The sequence below is a fragment of the Hydra vulgaris genome, chromosome 01 (genome assembly GCF_038396675.1).
Source record: "Hydra vulgaris chromosome 01, alternate assembly HydraT2T_AEP".
In the NCBI taxonomy this organism is placed as follows: Eukaryota; Metazoa; Cnidaria; class Hydrozoa; order Anthoathecata; family Hydridae; genus Hydra; species Hydra vulgaris.
In genome coordinates, this window is record NC_088920.1 from 46,674,349 (window position 1) to 46,694,405 (window position 20,057).

General features: G+C 28.8%; 1 protein-coding gene across 2 annotated transcripts in view; it reads right to left on the reverse strand.

Annotated features, from left to right (window-relative positions):
• Positions 1-7,020: 7,020 nt before the first annotated feature.
• Positions 7,021-20,057, reverse strand: part of LOC100197980 (protein argonaute-2) — a 104,048-nt gene continuing 91,011 nt past the window's right edge. For both annotated transcript variants that reach the window (XM_065788373.1, XM_065788374.1), the window contains exons 16-22: positions 18,416-18,509; positions 12,597-12,665; positions 9,381-9,506; positions 9,134-9,268; positions 8,777-8,875; positions 8,365-8,561; positions 7,021-7,539 (exon numbers count right to left, since the gene is read on the reverse strand). In XM_065788373.1, coding sequence (XP_065644445.1) covers positions 7,425-7,539; positions 8,365-8,561; positions 8,777-8,875; positions 9,134-9,268; positions 9,381-9,506; positions 12,597-12,665; positions 18,416-18,509 — 835 coding nt within the window. In that variant the 3' untranslated portion in view covers positions 7,021-7,424. The remainder of the gene's footprint in view (positions 7,540-8,364; positions 8,562-8,776; positions 8,876-9,133; positions 9,269-9,380; positions 9,507-12,596; positions 12,666-18,415; positions 18,510-20,057) is intronic.

The following is a 20,057-nucleotide window of genomic DNA, read 5'->3' on the forward strand; positions in this document are numbered from 1 at the left end:
GAGCAAGTTCTACATCGAGCCACAAAACATATTGCTAACTTAAAACGCTTGCCCTATATTCAGAGACTCTCAAGATTTAACTTGACAACGCTAACCGAACGACAAGAAAGAGGAGACCCTATTGAGCAATAAAAAATCAGCAGCAAAATCAACAAAGTTAACTTCTCTGTCCCTTAGCTTCAACCAAACACCTAGTTTTTAAAGTACAGTCTTCGATCGCATAGACACACAAAATAATTGAAAGCACAACTTGTACGAAACTGGGCAGAAAAAAACAACTTCTTTACCAACTGTGTTGTCAAACCATGGAATGCTTTAAGCCAAAATACGGTGGTCTCAAAGAACCTGAACAATTTTAAATACGAATTTTCTTTGCTCCGGCTCTTAACTTTAGCTTAAATCTAAAAACTGTATTTTTTTCATAGAGTGTGGCCTGGTGTGAAAAAACTGTATTTTCTCCTTAGAGTGTGTCTTTATTAATAGCTTGTAAATTATATTGACCGTCAATAAATCAAACTAAAAACTAAAAACTAAGTATTTAAATTGAATTTATTCTAACCATAAATAAATCAATTAGAACCGTGACTCACAGTCATTACTTACCGAACAGTAGGGGAGAGTTTGCACCCTTGATCCTAAAATCCAGGTAGAGAAAACAAACTAAATAAAAACAACAAAATGAAAGACAAAATTGTAAAACCAATTTAGTGTTATTCTATTTATGGTTCTAAAGTTTAATAAAGAATATTTGTTTTTATATTCAATATTAATTCTTTAATTATTATTACTTTAAGAGTTTGTTATTAATTTAAAACGCCCTGAATTATAGGATCAAATGTGTATACTCTTCTCTATTTAGTTTCGCGGTTTATAAACTAATTAGTTGTGGATGAAGGGTGTATACTCCTCTAATTTTTTTTTCATAGTTTCAAAGCTGATGAATTACTTTATAATTTTTTGTTTCAAAATGTGTTTTGTTTTTGATTACTTTATTTTGACATAATGTTTCTATCACGAAAAAAATTTGGAAATCAAATTTTGCGTTGAATATAAACTCTTTAAATTTCTCAAATTTTTTGTGAATTCTCCTAATATTTTGATGTAAGATAGCGAATACATCGACATGTTAGTAACAGATTTCAAAAATCTAAGTTGTAGTTAAAAGACTTATGTTTATAATTTCTTTGTTATTGTTCTAAAACTTAAAATCTAGATCTGAATGACTTTCTTGAAGTATATTTTTATTTACTTGGAAAGAACTAAGTCATGATTCTTGATAAAAAATGTTTATCGTTTTATCCATAATAAATAATAAAGAACAAAAAACATAAATAATTAAAATGATTAAAATTATGTGATATAATTTTGTCAAAAATTTTTTACTAATATTTTATCATAAATAACAATCGAATATATTTCGTTTCTTCGAATAACTTTTTCCGTATAAACATTGTTTTGAAAGATTTTTTTTTTGTTCATGAAATTATTTGCTCTTTTGAGTAACGCAGTATTTTTAATAATTGAATAATATCTATATAACAAAACAACTTTATGACAAATGTTTTGGGTTCTTTGCATCTTATTTTATCGTATCTTTCCTATCATCTTATCTTTCCTGTTTCCTTTTTTCCTGTTTTTTGAGCATGCTCAATAGTAACTTTTATCTTAACATTGTTTTTAAAAATTGTAATAACTTAATTTTGTTTTATAACCAATAATAACCGATTTCTGTTGTGTTTTTTAGTTTTTCTTGGTCATAAACCTTTTTTCTCAAGTGTCCTGAGCAAAATTATGACTCTTTTTAATATATTTTTATACACTTATTTTTTAATCGTTCGTTGACATTTTCAAGTTCTAATTTCCTTGAGTTCCATAAAGTCACTGGAGTTTTAGGTCTAGTTGCAAAGTTATACAATAATTTTGTTACATAAATAAAGAAAAATATTTATTTGGTATTCTAAACTGCCTCATTTTTAAAAAAAAATGATCTCCCTACAAAATTTAACGGTACGTTCTGATCGGTGATAAACTATCTAAAAATTTTGAAAAAATTGTTGCAAAATAAAATTAGTTCAAATGTTTAGACAATCTAATATATAATTACCCAGTTTAATGGTTCCTTGATTCCATGCTGTAATTTATTACTCATTAGCGGTTAATTATAATCATAAAAATAAAATATTTTTAGGAGCTTTTTTTGAGTTAACTCAAAAATAAAAAAATCTAAAGTTAACTAGTACCTATATTATTTGAAAAATAAGTTTGAATAATCAACATAAATAAACTTATTTAGTTTATTTATGTTGATTGGTTTTTATGTAAAAACTACCCATTTTTACAGGACCCAAACATGTATAAAAAGTTATAGAAATTAAAAAATAAACTATTTACATTTCATGATATACGAAAATACGCGGTAAAATGTTTTACACATACGCTTGTTTTAAAAGTTCATTGATTATAACTCACTCAAGTTTATGTTTCATAATAAATTATATGTAATAAAAAATTAAATTAAATATAAGATAAAATCGGGAAGGCTTGCAACTTTCAAAATTTGCACATAATAGTTTTATGGTCTAATAAAGGTTCTCCCGTTGAAGCAATTGATTTTTCTAAAAAAAAGTTGAAAATTGCTGGAGCTTACTATTTATGCTCCTCAAATAAAGCTGCATGGGATACTTATTTATGTTATTCAGTTCTATCGGAGGTTTCACCCCATGATTTACTGTATCTTGTTTAATTTGCAGAAAAAAGCAATAATAAAACATTAACAGCAATTAGTTAAAACTTATAAAATGTGTAATCAACAACAGCAAGATATTAACCCACTTGAGGCCATTCACCAAAAACAAGTTATATACTACTATATTAAAATCTTTTAATAAACAAAAGTGGTATAGTGCTTATTACCAAGTGAAAAAAACGCGTGTTCCACATGGGTTCCGTGAATGATTCATGTGGAATGAATTTTTAAAAAGTGTATGAAAAAAGTATAATAATGCTTAGTACATTTTCTTCAAGGTAGCCTTGACCTCTTTTATCAAACGAACATACAAAGGTGAACCTATTAATCGCAAAAAACAAACAAAATTGCTCCAAACTAGTGATCGACCGAATTTCTGTTCCGATATTGGTTTGGGCCGAATTTCAATTTGATCGATACCGAAGTTTCAGTTTCGATACTTTTTATAAATTCGGTAATTTATAAAGGTAAAATTTCTGTTGAAAGCATACCGAAAACAGAAAAAATTGTGAGATTTAAAATTTTTACGTTATTTAGAAAAACAATTATTTTTGAGAACTTTCGAAAAATATTTTAAGAATTTTCACAAAAAATTTTGTGGATTTTCACAAAAATTTTGAGATTTTTCACAAACTACCTCGAAAAAATCTTGTTTTGCAGAGAAAATCTGCCAAATTTTAATTTTTGCTTTTAACTTATATTGCCAACTTATGCATTAAATCTCAATTCAGGATGCACGTGTAATTTTTTCTAACATAATACAAGTATTATGTGTAAAATTGCATTTAAATATTGCGTGTAAAATTGCATTTATAAATAAATTTTTCTAATAAAATAAATTTGACTGCCGAAATGTCGGTATCGGTTTCAGTAAGATATTTGCCAAAATATCGGTTTCGGCTTTGGTACCGAATTTGAGTACCCAAAATTTCGGTTTCGGTTTTTTTTCTGTTTCGGTCGATCACAACTCCAAACAAATTTATATTTTAATTTCATTCTCTAACTCATCTTCTCCTACTTTTGTAGACTTAATATTGTATTTTAAAATAATTAAATAAGTTTTCACATGTTCCCTTGCTTTAAACCTAAGTGGGTTAACTTTTCCTCATCTAAATGTTGTAGTACTTTTTTTATGAAAAGGAATAAAAAATATAATAATAACAGATAATAATTTTCTTATGTCATGTAAATGATGCTACTTTTAATAAAAAAGTAAAACTTTTATAAAATGTTTTCTTTTATAGATGAATATCAAAAATTCAAAAATAATCAAATATTTTTTATGATTTATAATAAATTATGACATATAAAAAAGATATGAAAACATTGTTTTCATATCTTTTTTATATGTCACATTTTATTATTTTGAAATTTATAAATGAAAATTTAAAAGTATGGCTTTAGATAATTGGCTTCAGAATATTCTGTTTGACAAAAAAAAAAAAAAGATGTTAGTTTAGTGTATCCAGTGTGTACATCATTGTAAAGTAAGTTTATTAATTTTTTTCTAAATAGTTTGTTTATTTTATAATTTAACAACTTTCTTAAATTGAGCACTTTTTTTTCAATTCTGAAACTCATAAGCGCTTTTATGCTCTTTTCAAGTTACTGTCAGTTGCTAGGTAACAGTATAACAACTTAATTATGATTTATACTCTTCGTTATAGAAAGCATAATGTATAAATATAATGCTAAAATATAGTATCTTTAGCAATAATATTTAAAGCAAAATAGTTGCTTCTAAAATATAAACATAGAACTGAGATTTCCAATTGGCGAGGATGTTGTCATTTTACTTTATAATTTGTTTCTATTCTACTTTGTATATTTTTTATCTATTTCAACTTCCACCATTTTTTTTTTAACTAACTCACTTCCGGCAAGGCTGCAGACAACCACTGTTTAAGTTGGGAGTTAAAGAATAAAATAAAAAAAAGAAATAAAGTTAAAAACAAAGAAAGTGATTGACAGAATTTTACCTTAGCATGCACCTTAGCAGATGCGAACTTTGCAATGGATTGCATACGAGGTTTGCATGAGAGGTCGATACTAAAAGATAATAAAGTAGAAGGCTCAGTAAGACTATTGTTATTTATCGGTATAGAAATTTTTTCTATATAGGTAAATAAAAATACTCTTGAATAAAAACATAAAATTTTTTTCAAACAGTCGCAAAAATTCAACATTTTGGCAACTGTTTGTTGTGGATTTAAATTCACTAACCATTTCAGGCTCCAATCTGTTACAGAAAAAATCTGATCTCAATCACACCTGAGATCAGCTGCCTGTTCTATGCAATCAAAAAATGATATTTTTTTTCAAGATTGGAGCATATAGCTGTGTTGTCAGCAAAAAAAGCCACACTCGATGAAGATTGCCTGTAAGATCATTATCATTGAAGAGAAATAATACTGGACTGAGGATGATGATGAAAACTTTTCGCATCCGACAAATTACTGGAGTAACTTCAGGGTATTTCAGTTATAAACTATTCAAACTAATCATCATAAGTATTAAATTAATATAAACAATATACTTTTCTGTAAATAATTAAAAAATTCTAGATGTAACACTTGGCGCACTTGACAAGTTTCTAAAATAAACGATTTAATTAGTTAAACTACATAGTATTGTAATTTTCGTTATGAAAAAAAACTCTTGTAATGTCTTATAGCACCGATTCGCAGTATCCTCTTACTCAACGCCGTTAATGCATGTAATGGAAAATACACGAATTTTGCGTTTTTATAAAAAGGTTATGTTTCACTGCATTTTTTTAGCCCGAATGATTTTTTTTTTCTCCTAGCGCTTTAGTTTGTCTAAAATCAAACAAAGTTAAATTTTTTTTAAATTACTTAAATTTTGATATAAAATTTTGCTTTATGGTTGATGAACCATATTTTGGTATAAAATGGTGCTGCTCTCAATGAAGATAAAACATTAAATTGAGAAAAAAACTTTTTCAAACAAGTTTTAAGCTATATGTTTAATTTCTAACTAGTTATATGTCTGCAAACATATTAAAGGTCGAAAAAAATTTGTTATTTCAAGTTTAAAATCTGTTTCTTCCATCTTATATGAAAGTTTTTATTAATATGAGTGTGAAGAACACACAAATTGACATACGACTAGTTAGACTTTTAAAGTTAAACCTTTTAAGGTTTATTTAAAAGTCTAAGCTCAAAATTTAAACATTACTGTGATGTAAACCAACCCTATTTTATAATGCCATATAACTATTTAACTAAAATTCCGGTCTTTAAATTACCATAGATTAATATATATATTTTATTTGAATATATATATACTTTTTATTTTTTTTGTAGAAAACATGTCTACATATTTTCTTACTCCATCGCAAAAGATATGTTGAGTTTTAAACAATACATATAGATATTGTTTAAACTTAACATATCTTTGAAAACTTAACAAATATTGTTTATAAACAAATGTTGCAGACCGGAAAAAAAAATATGTTTGTTATCACCGAGAACAAACAAGACAAAAAGTTTGAGAACTTGCATTAACGGCGTTGAGTAGTCACGAAGCGTATGTGACGTATTTACAAAATTTAAAAATACTATTTTGTGATTATTAAGGTGCTTCGAGAAGTACTTACGGTCTTATTACAGAGTACCGCTGCAAGAGCATTTAACCAGGAAGTTCACACATCCTTTTTTAATATCGCAAGTATGGCCGGAGCTGGCATTGAACCTTGGAATTAATACTTTAGTTCAAACCAGTTAATTTTAGTTTTGAAAAATCAAAAGATAGGAAAACTGATTATTATTATGATAATGATTCAAATCTTAAAGATGTCTTTAAAGATAAAAACTGGATTCGATTATACAGTGCGTAAAATTTACATAGATTATCCAAGTCATATTTTAAAAATCCGGAAAATTGTTTGGGTAAAATATTCGGAAAAAATCCGGAATATATATTCCCTTATACTCCTCTTAATTTTGCTTTTAGCTGAGTCGTTTTCAATTTTTTTTTTAACTTTCCTTAATGTTTGTATGAGTAATGAGTGGAAAAGCTTAAAAAAGAATCTAAACTCGTATGTATAGAAAACATGTTGGATATCTGGAAAAACTTAAAGTTGAAAAAAAAATCCGTATATCCGGAAAAAGATAACCCCTGAGTTTAGTTTTAACCCATAGCTTAAAATTGAAAGAAGCCATATTTCCACACTCCCATACTTTGGTCTTGGAAATCATTAATCTGATTAACACATGCAAGAAGATTGTGACACAAATAAAAAAACGAACTAATAAAATTAGTAAAAGCAATCTGTTTCAACAAGATATAACTATAAACACACTATGTTTTAATCAGTGTTAAAAAAAGAGGATATAACAACTTTGTCAGCAAAAAGAAAAGGATAAAAAATTTCAAAGAAATTTTTTTTGTTCAAATGAGACTGTTAAAAGATCACAATATTAACACCCCACAATTTACAAAACATTTAACATTGTTTATTACTAAATTTCTTACACATAAACCATGTCTAAATTAAATATCATTTGTAAATAACACGTTTAAAAATATAAAATCTAATTCCTTATATACATTTTGTAAAAATTTAATTAAATAAAAACAAACCCATTAAGTAAAAGAGTTATTACGCTTAGTTTTTAGCTTTCGGTGCATAAACAACTTTGAGAAACGTGTATATCTACACAAAGTACATTTTTGTTTCCATTTTCGGATGCAGTTTTACAACATCTTTGTAATTCACCTTCACAAATTCTACAGAGTTTTTTCCAGTGTCGCTTTCAGATGAAGAAATACTAGGAAATGTAAAAAAGCTTTAGTAAAATAACTCATTGCTCTACCAAAGAAAAGCTTATACAAAAAATTACAGAACAGGTCCACATTGACCTCAAGTAATACTCTGGCATAAAAATTAATAAAAAATCCACACAAGTAAAAAAAATTAAAAAATGCATAAATAAAACAATGCCCGCGTTAAAACACTTTATCTGTTAAAAAGTCTTCAATTAAATCTTTTATAAAATAGAAAAAAATAACGGATGAAAAAAAGTAGATTTAACGCCCTCCACACCTGTATCACCAGATTCGAATACAACTAAACTTTTTTCTTGGCTTGGATGGACAAAGAATAAGTCTTGTCAAAATTATTAAACTATTTTTTTATTATTGAATATATTACTGCCATTTAGGATATAATAGGCTTTAATTCCTTCCTTTGTATAAAACATGTATTTGAAATATTAAAAAAAAAGATAACACCACAGCTGGATTTTGTTCCTGGTGAAATATTATACTAAAATATATATATAGCATTTGGCAATTTATTACTTTTTTAGTTTTGAAAATGATATACTCTAATTATAAAAAATATTCTTAAAAACCATCAAAATAAAAAAACAGGCATAATATTATTTTATATACATTTATTATATAATAATAAATTATCACACAAACACACACACACACACACACACACACACACACACACACACACGCACGCACGCACGCACACTTAACTAACAGGATAACTTAACAGCATTGCTAAATGTAGATGTAACTAATTATAGTGCTTAACAGAGCTAAATAACTTTATTAAAACAATTTCAAAAATAGTTTCTAACCTTTCCTCTTCATTTTGCAAATGACTCCGAGATCGAAAAGCTACATGATGCGCATAGTAAGCAGGTGCAGGAACAGATACAGATCTAGTGCATCTAACGTACAAATGACAAAGCATAAACGAAAGGGCCTGAAGCTCATCAGCTGAAAAATTATTATCATCCCACAACACATGGTAGTGTGCAGGGCGTGATGTTCCCTAAAAAAAAATAAACAAGTAGATTAGATTAAATTTAAAAAATTGTATTGAGAGAATTCGTATTCATTGATTTTCATATAATAAAATAAACAAGTTTTAAATTTTATTAAATGTTTAATTCATACAAAAAACAAGTTTTTGTATGAGTTAAACATTAAAACGGAAAAAAAAATTAAAAAGTTTCAAATCTTTACGCCAATATTTTGATATATCACCTGAATTCCGGAATGACTGTATTGGTAGTAGTCAAACTCTGTCGGATGACATACAGCTGTATCAATTGTAGTTCCTGCTGAAACATTTCCACTTTTATCCTTTAAGATAAAATTAAAAACGAAATGGAAAATCTAATCAGCAATTTCATAAAAAGCGACTAAATCATTTCTGTTATTTTCTAAACATATAAGTTTATTATTTATCTTATTACTTTTATATTATTTTTATATATAATTAAACATATAGGTCAATCATTGTCAAAATTACATTTCTGTTATTTCAAAAGTTATATGGTTATGTCTATATAATCATTCAATAAAAGACCATTTCCAATAAAAATCATATATAAAATTTACTTCATCAATTTTGTTGACAGGAAAAAATTTTGCTTTGTGTCTTTTCTGGACGACAACAAAAGTAATACCAGGTTCATAACCTTTTTCTAATCTTATGCAAGCCTTTTGGATGGCAGACATCTCATGAAATAGTACCTTAAAATGAAAAGCAAAAATTTTTAACACAACTGTTATCCAATGAGAAAACCAGAAAAATTTGATGTAAAAAACTGTTTCACAATATTATATATAGCTTTAATGTTAAAACCTGCTGAAATTGTCCTTCAGAAACACCATCACGAAACATAATTATCTTTCTTGGTTTCACCTTCATATGTCGGTAAAACTGTCTTAGAAGTTCAACTGTAACATTTTCCAGATCTTCTATAACTTCCTTTAAAAATAAAAATATAAACATTGTTAGATATTTAAAAAATTTATAAAAAAGCATAACCCATTTAAAAACATTTTAAAATTTTATTTCCCCGAGTTAAAGGTATTCTAAAATTATAGAAATGAAATAGCATTTAATTTTAGTCTCATCCAGCTCATTAAGATCTTCTTGTTTCATTCATTTATAAACTCTATTCATCAATTCACTTAATTATTTTGCCTTGCAAACTTTAGATTAAGCACAAAAATTATTTTTTTAAACACTAATCTGCGTAAAAACTAGATGAGAAAGAAATACATTGTTTAAAAGGTGGGCAAAGAACAAAGTTGCGCAAAATGAGGAGGAAAAAATCAATTTTGCAAAACCTATTTGTTATCGTAAGCTATTAATAACTATAATATATGACAATTATTTAGAAGACAAAGCATAGACTCTTTTTCAATGATAATAAACCTTGACTAGTAATTATTGATGTGTTTGAATGTCGATGGATTGATTCAGTTATCAAAGCTGAGTCTTAACCTTTTCCTGCCTTACGGTACTTAGAAGTACCACCACATTGTTGGTCTAATAACTTAAGTACGAAATCACTTTATGTTTACTACAACTGACATTCCTTTAGAGTGCCATTTCCGTAAGCCAATCACAGCTCGTTATTTGTATTACCATGTGACATTGTTGATAAATTTGAACAGCGAATTACAAGTCATTTTTCACTTCACTGTGCGGTGTCATTGTAAAGTGTTTATAAGTAGAAAATCATAGGTAAGTGCTATTTTTTTTTTACTAATTACGTTGTTTATATCACAGAGTACATTTATAAAAGCTGTTTTAAAGTATTATCACTTTATTTTATATGAATATTTGATAAAAACTGATGAAGACTTAAAAGTACCGTCAGGTGATTTTAGTCTAAAAAATGATGAACATTGATAATACACATACTCGATGAAGTGATTATTTTGTTTTATCAAACATGTATTTTAATTTTTATTATTATTCTGAACAATTTTTTTATTGTTTTAGCCATTGAGATGGATATTACCAACAATACTGCTGTAATTGAAGCCCTGCTATTAGAAGAAATTCCGGACTGTGACGAAGAGTCTGATGCAGGTGTGTATGATGATGAAGGTGAAAATATTCAACTACCCTCACCAAGAGGCTTGGATGAGGTTTTTGAAAGAGCTCTAGAAAATATTTTAGCTGAAGATCTGCCATTGTCGCCTTCAAAACATGATGAACTGGAGTGCCCTGTAAATCAGGCACCACCATCACCAATACCTGTATCTAGTGTTCAGACTGATCTACCATCTGCAAATACGTCCTCACACAGAACTAATCAGCGATTACTCGAACCAAACCGTAAATGGAAAAAGAAGGACCTAAATACATTTTTACTGGAATACATTCTAAATACTGGAGTAATAGAAGACTATTTTGCTCACTGTAGCACCCTGAATGATATATTTTTCGTATTGATTGGAGATATTATTGATAATATTGTCTACTAAAGCAACCTTTATGCTACTCAGAAAGACAAAGTATTAAACCTAAAAAAAGAGGAACTTCTAATATTTATAGGTATGAATTTTTTTATGGGTTACAATACTCGTCTGGCGTGGAGAGACCATTACTCTTCAGCACCTGATCTCAACAATGCACTTCTTTGCAAAACAATGCCAAGAGACAGATTTTCTATTATTTTATCTCATCTGCATTGCAATGATAACTCCCAAATGCCTAGAAACTGCAAAGATAAGTTGTACAAAATTAGATTTATGATTGATGCACTCAATAAAAAATTTCAAGAGGTTTATAATGGTACTTGCGAACTGAGTGTAGATGAATCTATGATTAAATTTAAAGGTAGGTCTGTCTTGAAACAATATCTTCCTATAAAGCCAATAAAAATGGGATACAAGTTGTGGTGTCTTGCTGACCAGAGAAGCTATATAAAGAAGTTTCAAATTTACCAAGGAAAGGACGAAGAACTGAACTCAAAATGTACCGCCATTTGTCAATTCATATGTAATTCATGGACTCATAACGGAACAAACAACTGTAAAATATTTTCGACGCTCTGTTACTCAAGGCTTGATGACAATAAAAGATGCTAGTCAGAAAAGAAAGACTTCTGATAATACTGAGAAAGGTGGCCCTTCCAAAAGACGCAAATCTGGGTATTCCACTATAAAAGACGCTCGCTTGGGTAATAGAGGCATTCTTGGCCTACTTTCGTAGAAAATAGGGGAAGGTGTGAGGTTTGTAGTTTGAAAAAGATACAGTCGAAACCTCATAGTATATGTTCTCATTGCAAAGTGTTTTTGTGTGTAAATGAAAAGAAAAATTATTTTGCTGAATACCATGAGGTCATTTTGTAATTAAAAACCTATCTATTTAATTTTATATATATATATATATATATATATATATATATATATATATATATATATACACACACATTTAATATTGGATCTCATAGTTCCTAACATTGTAATAACACAAAGTTCCTGATGGTACTTTTAAGTCTAGGTCTTGGAAATAGTACTTCTAGGTACAATAAAAATATTAAAATAATCTGAGCGTTTCCTTTTACCAACCTTATTATGATAATAAAATTAAAAAGCGGAAATTTGTCAAAAATCACTACCCTGGCAGGAAAGGGTTAAGCTAACAGAAAAATGTATAATGTTCTGAATGATATAACCTATGACATTTAACCCCTTGATTATTCGATCAAAAACAGTCATGTTAAAGAAAAAAGCAAAGGCAATATTTTATTGGAATTAAAAAATCAAATCAAATATTTACAAATAATATAATTGAAAATCTGAAAAAAAATAGTAAAACCATTGTTTTACTATTTTAATCAATATAATACCTTGTGAGTCAAACATGAGGACTAGTTTTTTCAGCAACCAAAATCTCCCCTCTTTGAAAAGCAAGCTATTTTTTTCCACCTCCTTTTCTCCCTCTACATTAAATTATAAGGGTGCTAATGTAAATTATAAGGGTGCAAATGTGAATTATAAGGGTGCTAATGTAAATTAAAACTAATAGTACAAAAAACAAAAACTAAAAACTCACAACTCGATGCCCTTGGATACGAACACAAGCAGAATAACGACTTGGAATCTCATCAATGCTGCCAACAATCTAAAATTCATATAAAAAATAAACAATATAACCAATATAAAGTATAAAAATAGTGTGTATGTACAGGTGTGACTAAATGCTGTTAATAGCACCCCTTTTTTGACAGATAGCTTTTTAAACTTTGTATTTACTTATTAAAGGACTTATATTATTATTTTTATCAAAATATTGTTGTTACGCTTTAACAGCCAATCATTCTGTTCTTTGCAAAATTGGAGGAATATTTTTTTTTTCAGGAAAGATGTGGTTTTAATGCAGCATTGTATAGTCAAATATTAAAGTCTTTGACTTTGATATTCAACTATAGGGGGCCTTTAAAGCAGATACTAACATTCAACTAAAAGTTTGTGAGCTTGAAATCTGTATGCCTTTCACTGCCTATTGGTTATTGATATACAATAGTAGGGTACTCTAAATTTTTTTCTTCTCAAAATTACTTTGCTCCCCGGGTGTTTTCCCATAACTTTCAGTATTTAAAGTGAAAAAAACCATACTTTAAGATTTTAAAATAACTCTAAGCCTTGCCAACATGACAAAAATGTTTGTCACATTGTTTAACATTGAAAAAAGTAGCATAAATTGTTCGAAGTGAACTAGAGTTATTAAAAGTTGAGTTTAAGATATCAAAATTTAGGTGTAAACAATGATCTAGCCTAGCTACCATGATATGATAATGTTAGGCCTAAGAAAAATACTGAAAAATACAGTTTTTTCATAAATTTTTCAGTGTTTTTTTTTCTGAAATCCGGTACATTGCGCCAGTGTTGTTCCACCACTTGTAACATATATTGGTTTTGTGCTTCGTCTCTTGTTAAAGTATTTGCAAAGTCTGTGATGAGCTTCATTGCCCTCTCGGCTAAATCATTGACAACTTTTGCATGACATATAAACATTGCAGCTTCTTGAAAATTATTGTCGCTCCAGCTCCCTCAGGGTCAATTTTCTTAAACATATGTAGATCATGCCATAACTGAAGATCATTTGATGGTGCATCGGCTGCAGAAGGGGTGGCTAACCACCCTTTCACATAAAATAGGGCATTGAATGTGCTAATGCGACGAAACTTTTCCATTTTTTCAAGATCATAATTCGGCTGATCACCAAATGCATACATTTTAGCACTGTATATAACAGTTGTCATCAAGCGTGCATGATGGTGTGCACCAGGCTTGAGCCAGTGCACACCACAAGGAGGCATTTCTCCTAGAAGTATGAGCACAAGTTCTGCACATTCTCTGAGGCATGCTGTTACCTTCTGAGGCCAAGATTTGTTGCAAGAAATTAACAACATTTTCCTTCTGTTGCTTGAGACATTGATCAGTAATATTTAAAATTTTGAAATTCCATCATTGTTTTATTGTATCCCAAGATTTTTTAAATTCCATGAATTCAGGGGTGTCCGGATTGGATGTTGGACCAAAAAGCTGTTGTCATGCGGAACACAAAATTCTCTCCATCACATGATGACGACAAGCAAAATATAAAACTTTCTTGTTTAGCATCAATTCCAACTGTACACATGCACTATTTTTCCATCCTGAGTTTGATAACATAGTATCGAAAACAAGACCAACAATGGACTGTTCTACTTTCCACTTGACTACAAGAGAATAGCTACTATTAGCCATTGTAGCACCAGTTCCATCCGAGATAACTGGAACCCCAAGAAGTTTACCTTCTTTATAGTTTGGCATCCCAGCCACAAGAACACCAAGCTGTTCAGCATCCTCAGGAACAATTTTCCCATCCCAATGTAATGTTACGTACTTTGGGGAAAGAAATGTAGTTTCAATCTCATTGGCATTCTCTATTCGAAGCTTTTTAGCAGCCGTCCTACTGCTTGTTTTTGATAAAGTCACACACTTCAAATCAGCTCCACCCTCTGCAAGTATATATTGTTGAAATTTTATCACTTTTGAAAGGATTTCTTGGAAGATCCACTGTAATTTTGTCTTCTCTGTCAGGTTTGGTTTTCTTTGTTACAGTATCAGCTTCCTGACATTCAAAATCTTTATCTTCACAATCGTCTGAACTACATGTAACACTAATATCCTCTTCTGATTCCATGTCTGACTCGGGGGAGTCAACATTTGTCATTTCAGGATTGGTGCCCATTGTTGCTGCCAGATTATTTTGACTTTAAGTTCTTCAGCCATTTGTTGCCAATTCAATTCTCGCTCTCTGTATTTTTTGAGAAACTTTTCGTTTGTACTTTTTGTCTTCTGATCCCAAAATAACTCTTTCTTGAGATTTAACTGCTATAAGAAATTCAACATCTTCTTTTTTTTGCTCATTATCACGAAGCCGATCCGTTTCTATTTTGTTTTGAGCATCTTGGTGAACAATATAAAAGTATTTTTTCATATCTTCAATAAACAGTTTTTCCTTTGCTTCATTTGATTGACATCCTTTTTTCTTCTGAAGTGTTCTACAAATACTATAGAGATCCAATATTTTAGCTTTAACTTTGTCTTTGCGTTGTATTGCAATTCCAGCTTTATCCCATTGATTTTGAATTTCCACTACAACTTTTTCAGCTATAGCACCATTACAACTGACATGTTTGGTTTGTTTTATCGGCCTGTCCTTCAAAAAAAAAAAGAAACGCAGCACATCTCCCGAAGGAATTCTTGTTGGTAGTAATTCAGCTAATGGTTTTCCTAATAACCAGATGTCAATATCTTTCCTAAGGACAGGTCTATTCATGATCATTTTTAACAGTTACTTCAAAACTAATGATTCCGTATTATAGTGTAATATATACACTATACACCGCTACAAAATTTCACATAATATGTTTTAATCAAATCTGTGTCATATATTTTGTTGAAAAATTTTAAAATAAACAAAATGTTTTTCAAACAAACAATACAGTCTGCTTCTGTCTGATGAGTAGTTCTTGTTTAACTTCTATCATTAAATTTTTTTCCTAAAAAAAATTTTTGAAAAAGTTTAGAAAAATATTTAGATTAGTTTAGAAAAAGGACTAACATAAGTTTTAATAAGAAAATTCAGGGAGCTGGTGGCAAGGCTTAAACATGACTAAACGACTTGACATTTTGTATTTTATCACAAAATAGATGAACGAATGGGATAATTATAAGGGAGCAAGATTCTGAGAGAAATTTTTTTCACCATGCTTCTCTAGAGCGCCCTAATACAATAGAACTTTAAAAAAAATAAATATATGATGACAATATTATTTTGCTTTGTTTTAAAATGCTGTCTAAACCCTAATATAATTTACTATTTAATCTGTTTTTGGTGCAGAACATCAAACAATTGGTAAGAAATTATATTATTTGTTTACTGTTTAGTATTATTTATTATGTTTTTTATTACACTGTACAACAATTTTTAACTTTTTGAAAAAAACAAGAACCAAATTAGGTTATCTTTATTAATTCAGACGTGCTGATTCCAAATATGTAATCACTTATGCTGTAGCACGTCACAATTTTTTGTAATAACGATTTAAAGATGTAACGTAAGATGCATTTTTCTAATTATTATTAATAATTATTAATGTTTTTTTAAGATTTATTAAAACTCTTTTAATAAACTCTTTTGCAAGATCAAGCTCTGTTATTAAATTATTTTTGATAAGCTAACTTTTGTTCATTCAATTAAATAATAAACTTGTTCATAATTTAATGGAAAAATTTGAAAAAAAATTCTCAAAAATATTTCTACATTAAAGGAATTAAAATAAAGAAAAAAGACTTTAATAGTTACTTAATTTTTAAAAAAGTTTTTTTATTTATTTATAAAAAACGTAAGAAAGTGTTGAGCTCGATAAAGTGATGCAACCTTAGCAGATGCTTTTTGCAATGGATTTGATATACGGTTTCCAAGAAAGGTCAGAAGTAAGAGTTAATCCTAGAAAATAAAGGGAAGATGACTCATTGAGTACATTACCGTTCATAAATATAGGAATATCTAAATTATTGCAATAACAATTGGTTGAAAAAAATTGAGTTTTATCTGAATTAAAATTCACCAGCCGCTGTGAGCCCCATGCTGTAGCAGAAGCGAGATCCTTTTCAAGCTCAGATGCCCCCTCCAAGCAATCAGAGAATGTTGGCTTTTTATCATAACAAGAATAAATGGTAGTGTCATCAGCGAACAATGCCACCATAAATGTGAGAATATCTGGAAGATCGTTAATGTAAATTAAAAAGAGTCTAGGGCTAAGGATTGAACCTTGAGGAACCCCTGAAGTTACAGGATATGAAGATGAGTGCTGTTCATCGAGGACAACTTTTATACTACGATTGGAAAAGAAGGACTCGATAATCTTAAAGATGTTACCAGATATCATAAGAAGAAAGCTTACGAAGAAGACCAGCATGCCAAATTTAATCGAAAGCTTTAGAAATGTCAAGAGCAATAGCCCTCTCCACCTCTATCTAATGTATGATAAAACCTATTGATTATTACTGTTAGCAAATCAGCTGTAAAACGAGAAGATCGAAATCCATATTGATGATCAGAAAGTAAAGTTATTAGATTCAAGATGAGAGATTAAGTGTTAGTTAATTAAAGATTCAAAAACGTTGCTTATGATAGGAAGAAGATTAATGAGGCGTTAGTTAGACGAATCAGGTCATTCTCCAGAATTTAGAAAACGTTCATTCTCCAGAAACCAGATCATTCTCCAAAATTCTCCAAAATAGGGATAACAGATGCCGCTTTCCAGCATGCTGGAAAACAAGACTCTGATAAGCACTTGTTAAATAGTTTTGGAGAACACTTCTATAAGACTACAACAGATATGTTGTCTGGACCACAAGCTGTAGAAGAGTCTAATCAGGAAATCACTTTTGATACAGAAGCTGGAGTGATAAAAATGTCAAGCAATGGATCAACCTGTTTGACGGCATCAGGTAGAATCAATCATGTAGAATGTAACTAGTGGAATCAAGAGATGATACTGATAAAAGGTTCTTAGCAAAGAATTCAGCTTTGTCTTTAGGTGAGGTGACAAAGTCTGAACCATACAAGAGAGGTGGAGTAACAGATTTGCCCTTATTATTGATACTGTTGAAGATTTTCTAGAGGTCACGAGAGCCTAATTTTTGTGATGAAATACGAGATTTTATGACCTGAGAATAGCAAGCTATTGTGTTAGACAAAACCTTTCTACAATGGTTTTTAGCAATAGTAAACAGATGTCTGTTTTAGAGAGAATTGTTTTGCTGATAGATATGGAAGTAACGGTCTCAATTGGAAATTGCAGCAGCACAATGAGAGGAAAACCATGGATAAGAGTGAGGCTTCACCTGGAATCATTGAGAGGGAATATAAGATTCCATGCCAGCCTGAATTCATAAAAGAATCCAGCAACCCTAATATATATATATATATATATATATATATATATATATATATATATATATATATATATATATATATATACATACATATATACATATATATATAGATATACATATATATATATAGATATACATATATATATAGATATATATATAGATATATATAGATATATAAAGATATATAGATATATAATGTTCTATTAAATAATATAAATAAACCCTATTAATTTATAATAGAGCACTCTTAAAGGTACAAGAGATTTTGTATTTTATTTGCAAATACAAAATATCATACTATATATATATATATATATATATATATATATATATATATATATATATATATAATATATATATATATATAAACTGTATAGTATATAGTCTACCAAACAAACTATATTACAAAAAACTTACAGCAGCAATAGAAGGGCTTGATTTATCACCTAGACCTGGGTGTGTAACATCTGCACCAAGAAAAATGACCGGTTCTTTAAACACATTCAATGGCCTGAAAATGAAAAGTAATTAAAAAAATTTGGAAGAAAAGATAAAATAGGGGATAAAAACAACATTAACTAATATAACAATCAGAAAAACAATATGAGCCAAAATTTGACCACATAAAATAAGGTTATGCATCTAAAAACTGAAACAAAAAGCAAAAGATATTCAATTTGCTAAGTAAGAGCTTATTTAGCATATTTAACACATAACCAAACTTTTCTCTTAAACCACTTCTAAGTTATATGATTTAACCCAAGGACCTTTACATAAATCATTTTTTACAAAGTGCCGATTTAAATTTGTTATATGTCATCAAAACTGCTAATGTTCCTATTACCATAGTAATTATGATTTTCAGGGTATACCAATCGACATGTTTCATCATCAATCAATATGACTCATGTTTAATAATAAATGCAATAAACCCTTAACACATATTTGAAATACAAATAAATTAACATAATATAATACTAATTATATAGTGCAGATTAAAATTTGTTATATGTCATCAAAACTGCTAATGTTCCTATTACCATAATAATTATGATTTTCAGGGTATACCAATCGACATGTTTCATCATCAATCAATATGACTCATGTTTAATAACAAATGCAATAAACCCTTAACACATATTTGAAATACAAATAAATTAATATAATATAATACTAATTATATATATTGTTATATAGTAGTAGACTACTATATAACAAACACAAAATAATATAATAACAACTTTAGTTGAAATTATGTAAAGTTAAAATGTAAAATTAAAAAATTAAAATTATGCAAAATTTTACAAAATATTAATTGCATCATTTACAAAAATGATTATTTTAAATATTCATAATACTTTTCAAAAGATGCTATTTTTGATAGTTAAAGACCAGTGCAGTGCATAAGTACATCTGAAGCACTAGAGAAGCTTAATCAATATGATGAGACCAAAACATCAAAGCAGTTAAAGAAATGCTAAACAAAGATACCATTAGACTACATAAACACACCAAGAGGTGTAAAAAGTGTTGCAGAGCTTATGAAAATGCATAAGCTAACTCAAAACAACAAATGGTAAATTTTCAGGTGGAAGCAGTTTTTTTATGCTCAGTCTATCTACATATCTGCATGTAGTTTTTACATCATATACTGTTTCTATAAAACACAAGCCTTGACAAACAAGGTACTATGTGGAGAAGCAAGTTGAGAAACAAGTTACATGAAAATATAAAGCAGAAACTCCAATGTTTAAAATATCAATATCTATTACAGCTTGCTTTCTGGGAATTTAAAGTTCAAATTTGCCTTTGACATTAATTTAATTATAATATATAATGTAAATATTAGTAATACAGAGAGTACAATAGTGTGTACAAGAATGCTTTTACTACTGATACTAATATTGACTAAATATAAACATGGATCAATATGATAAAAAATTAAACATGCTACTGAATATACTGTTACTGAGTTAAATTACATTATGAGGAATAATATTATTATTAGGAAAAGTGTTTTGATTTAAATCTAAAAAGCTAAGATTTACATTGACAGCTT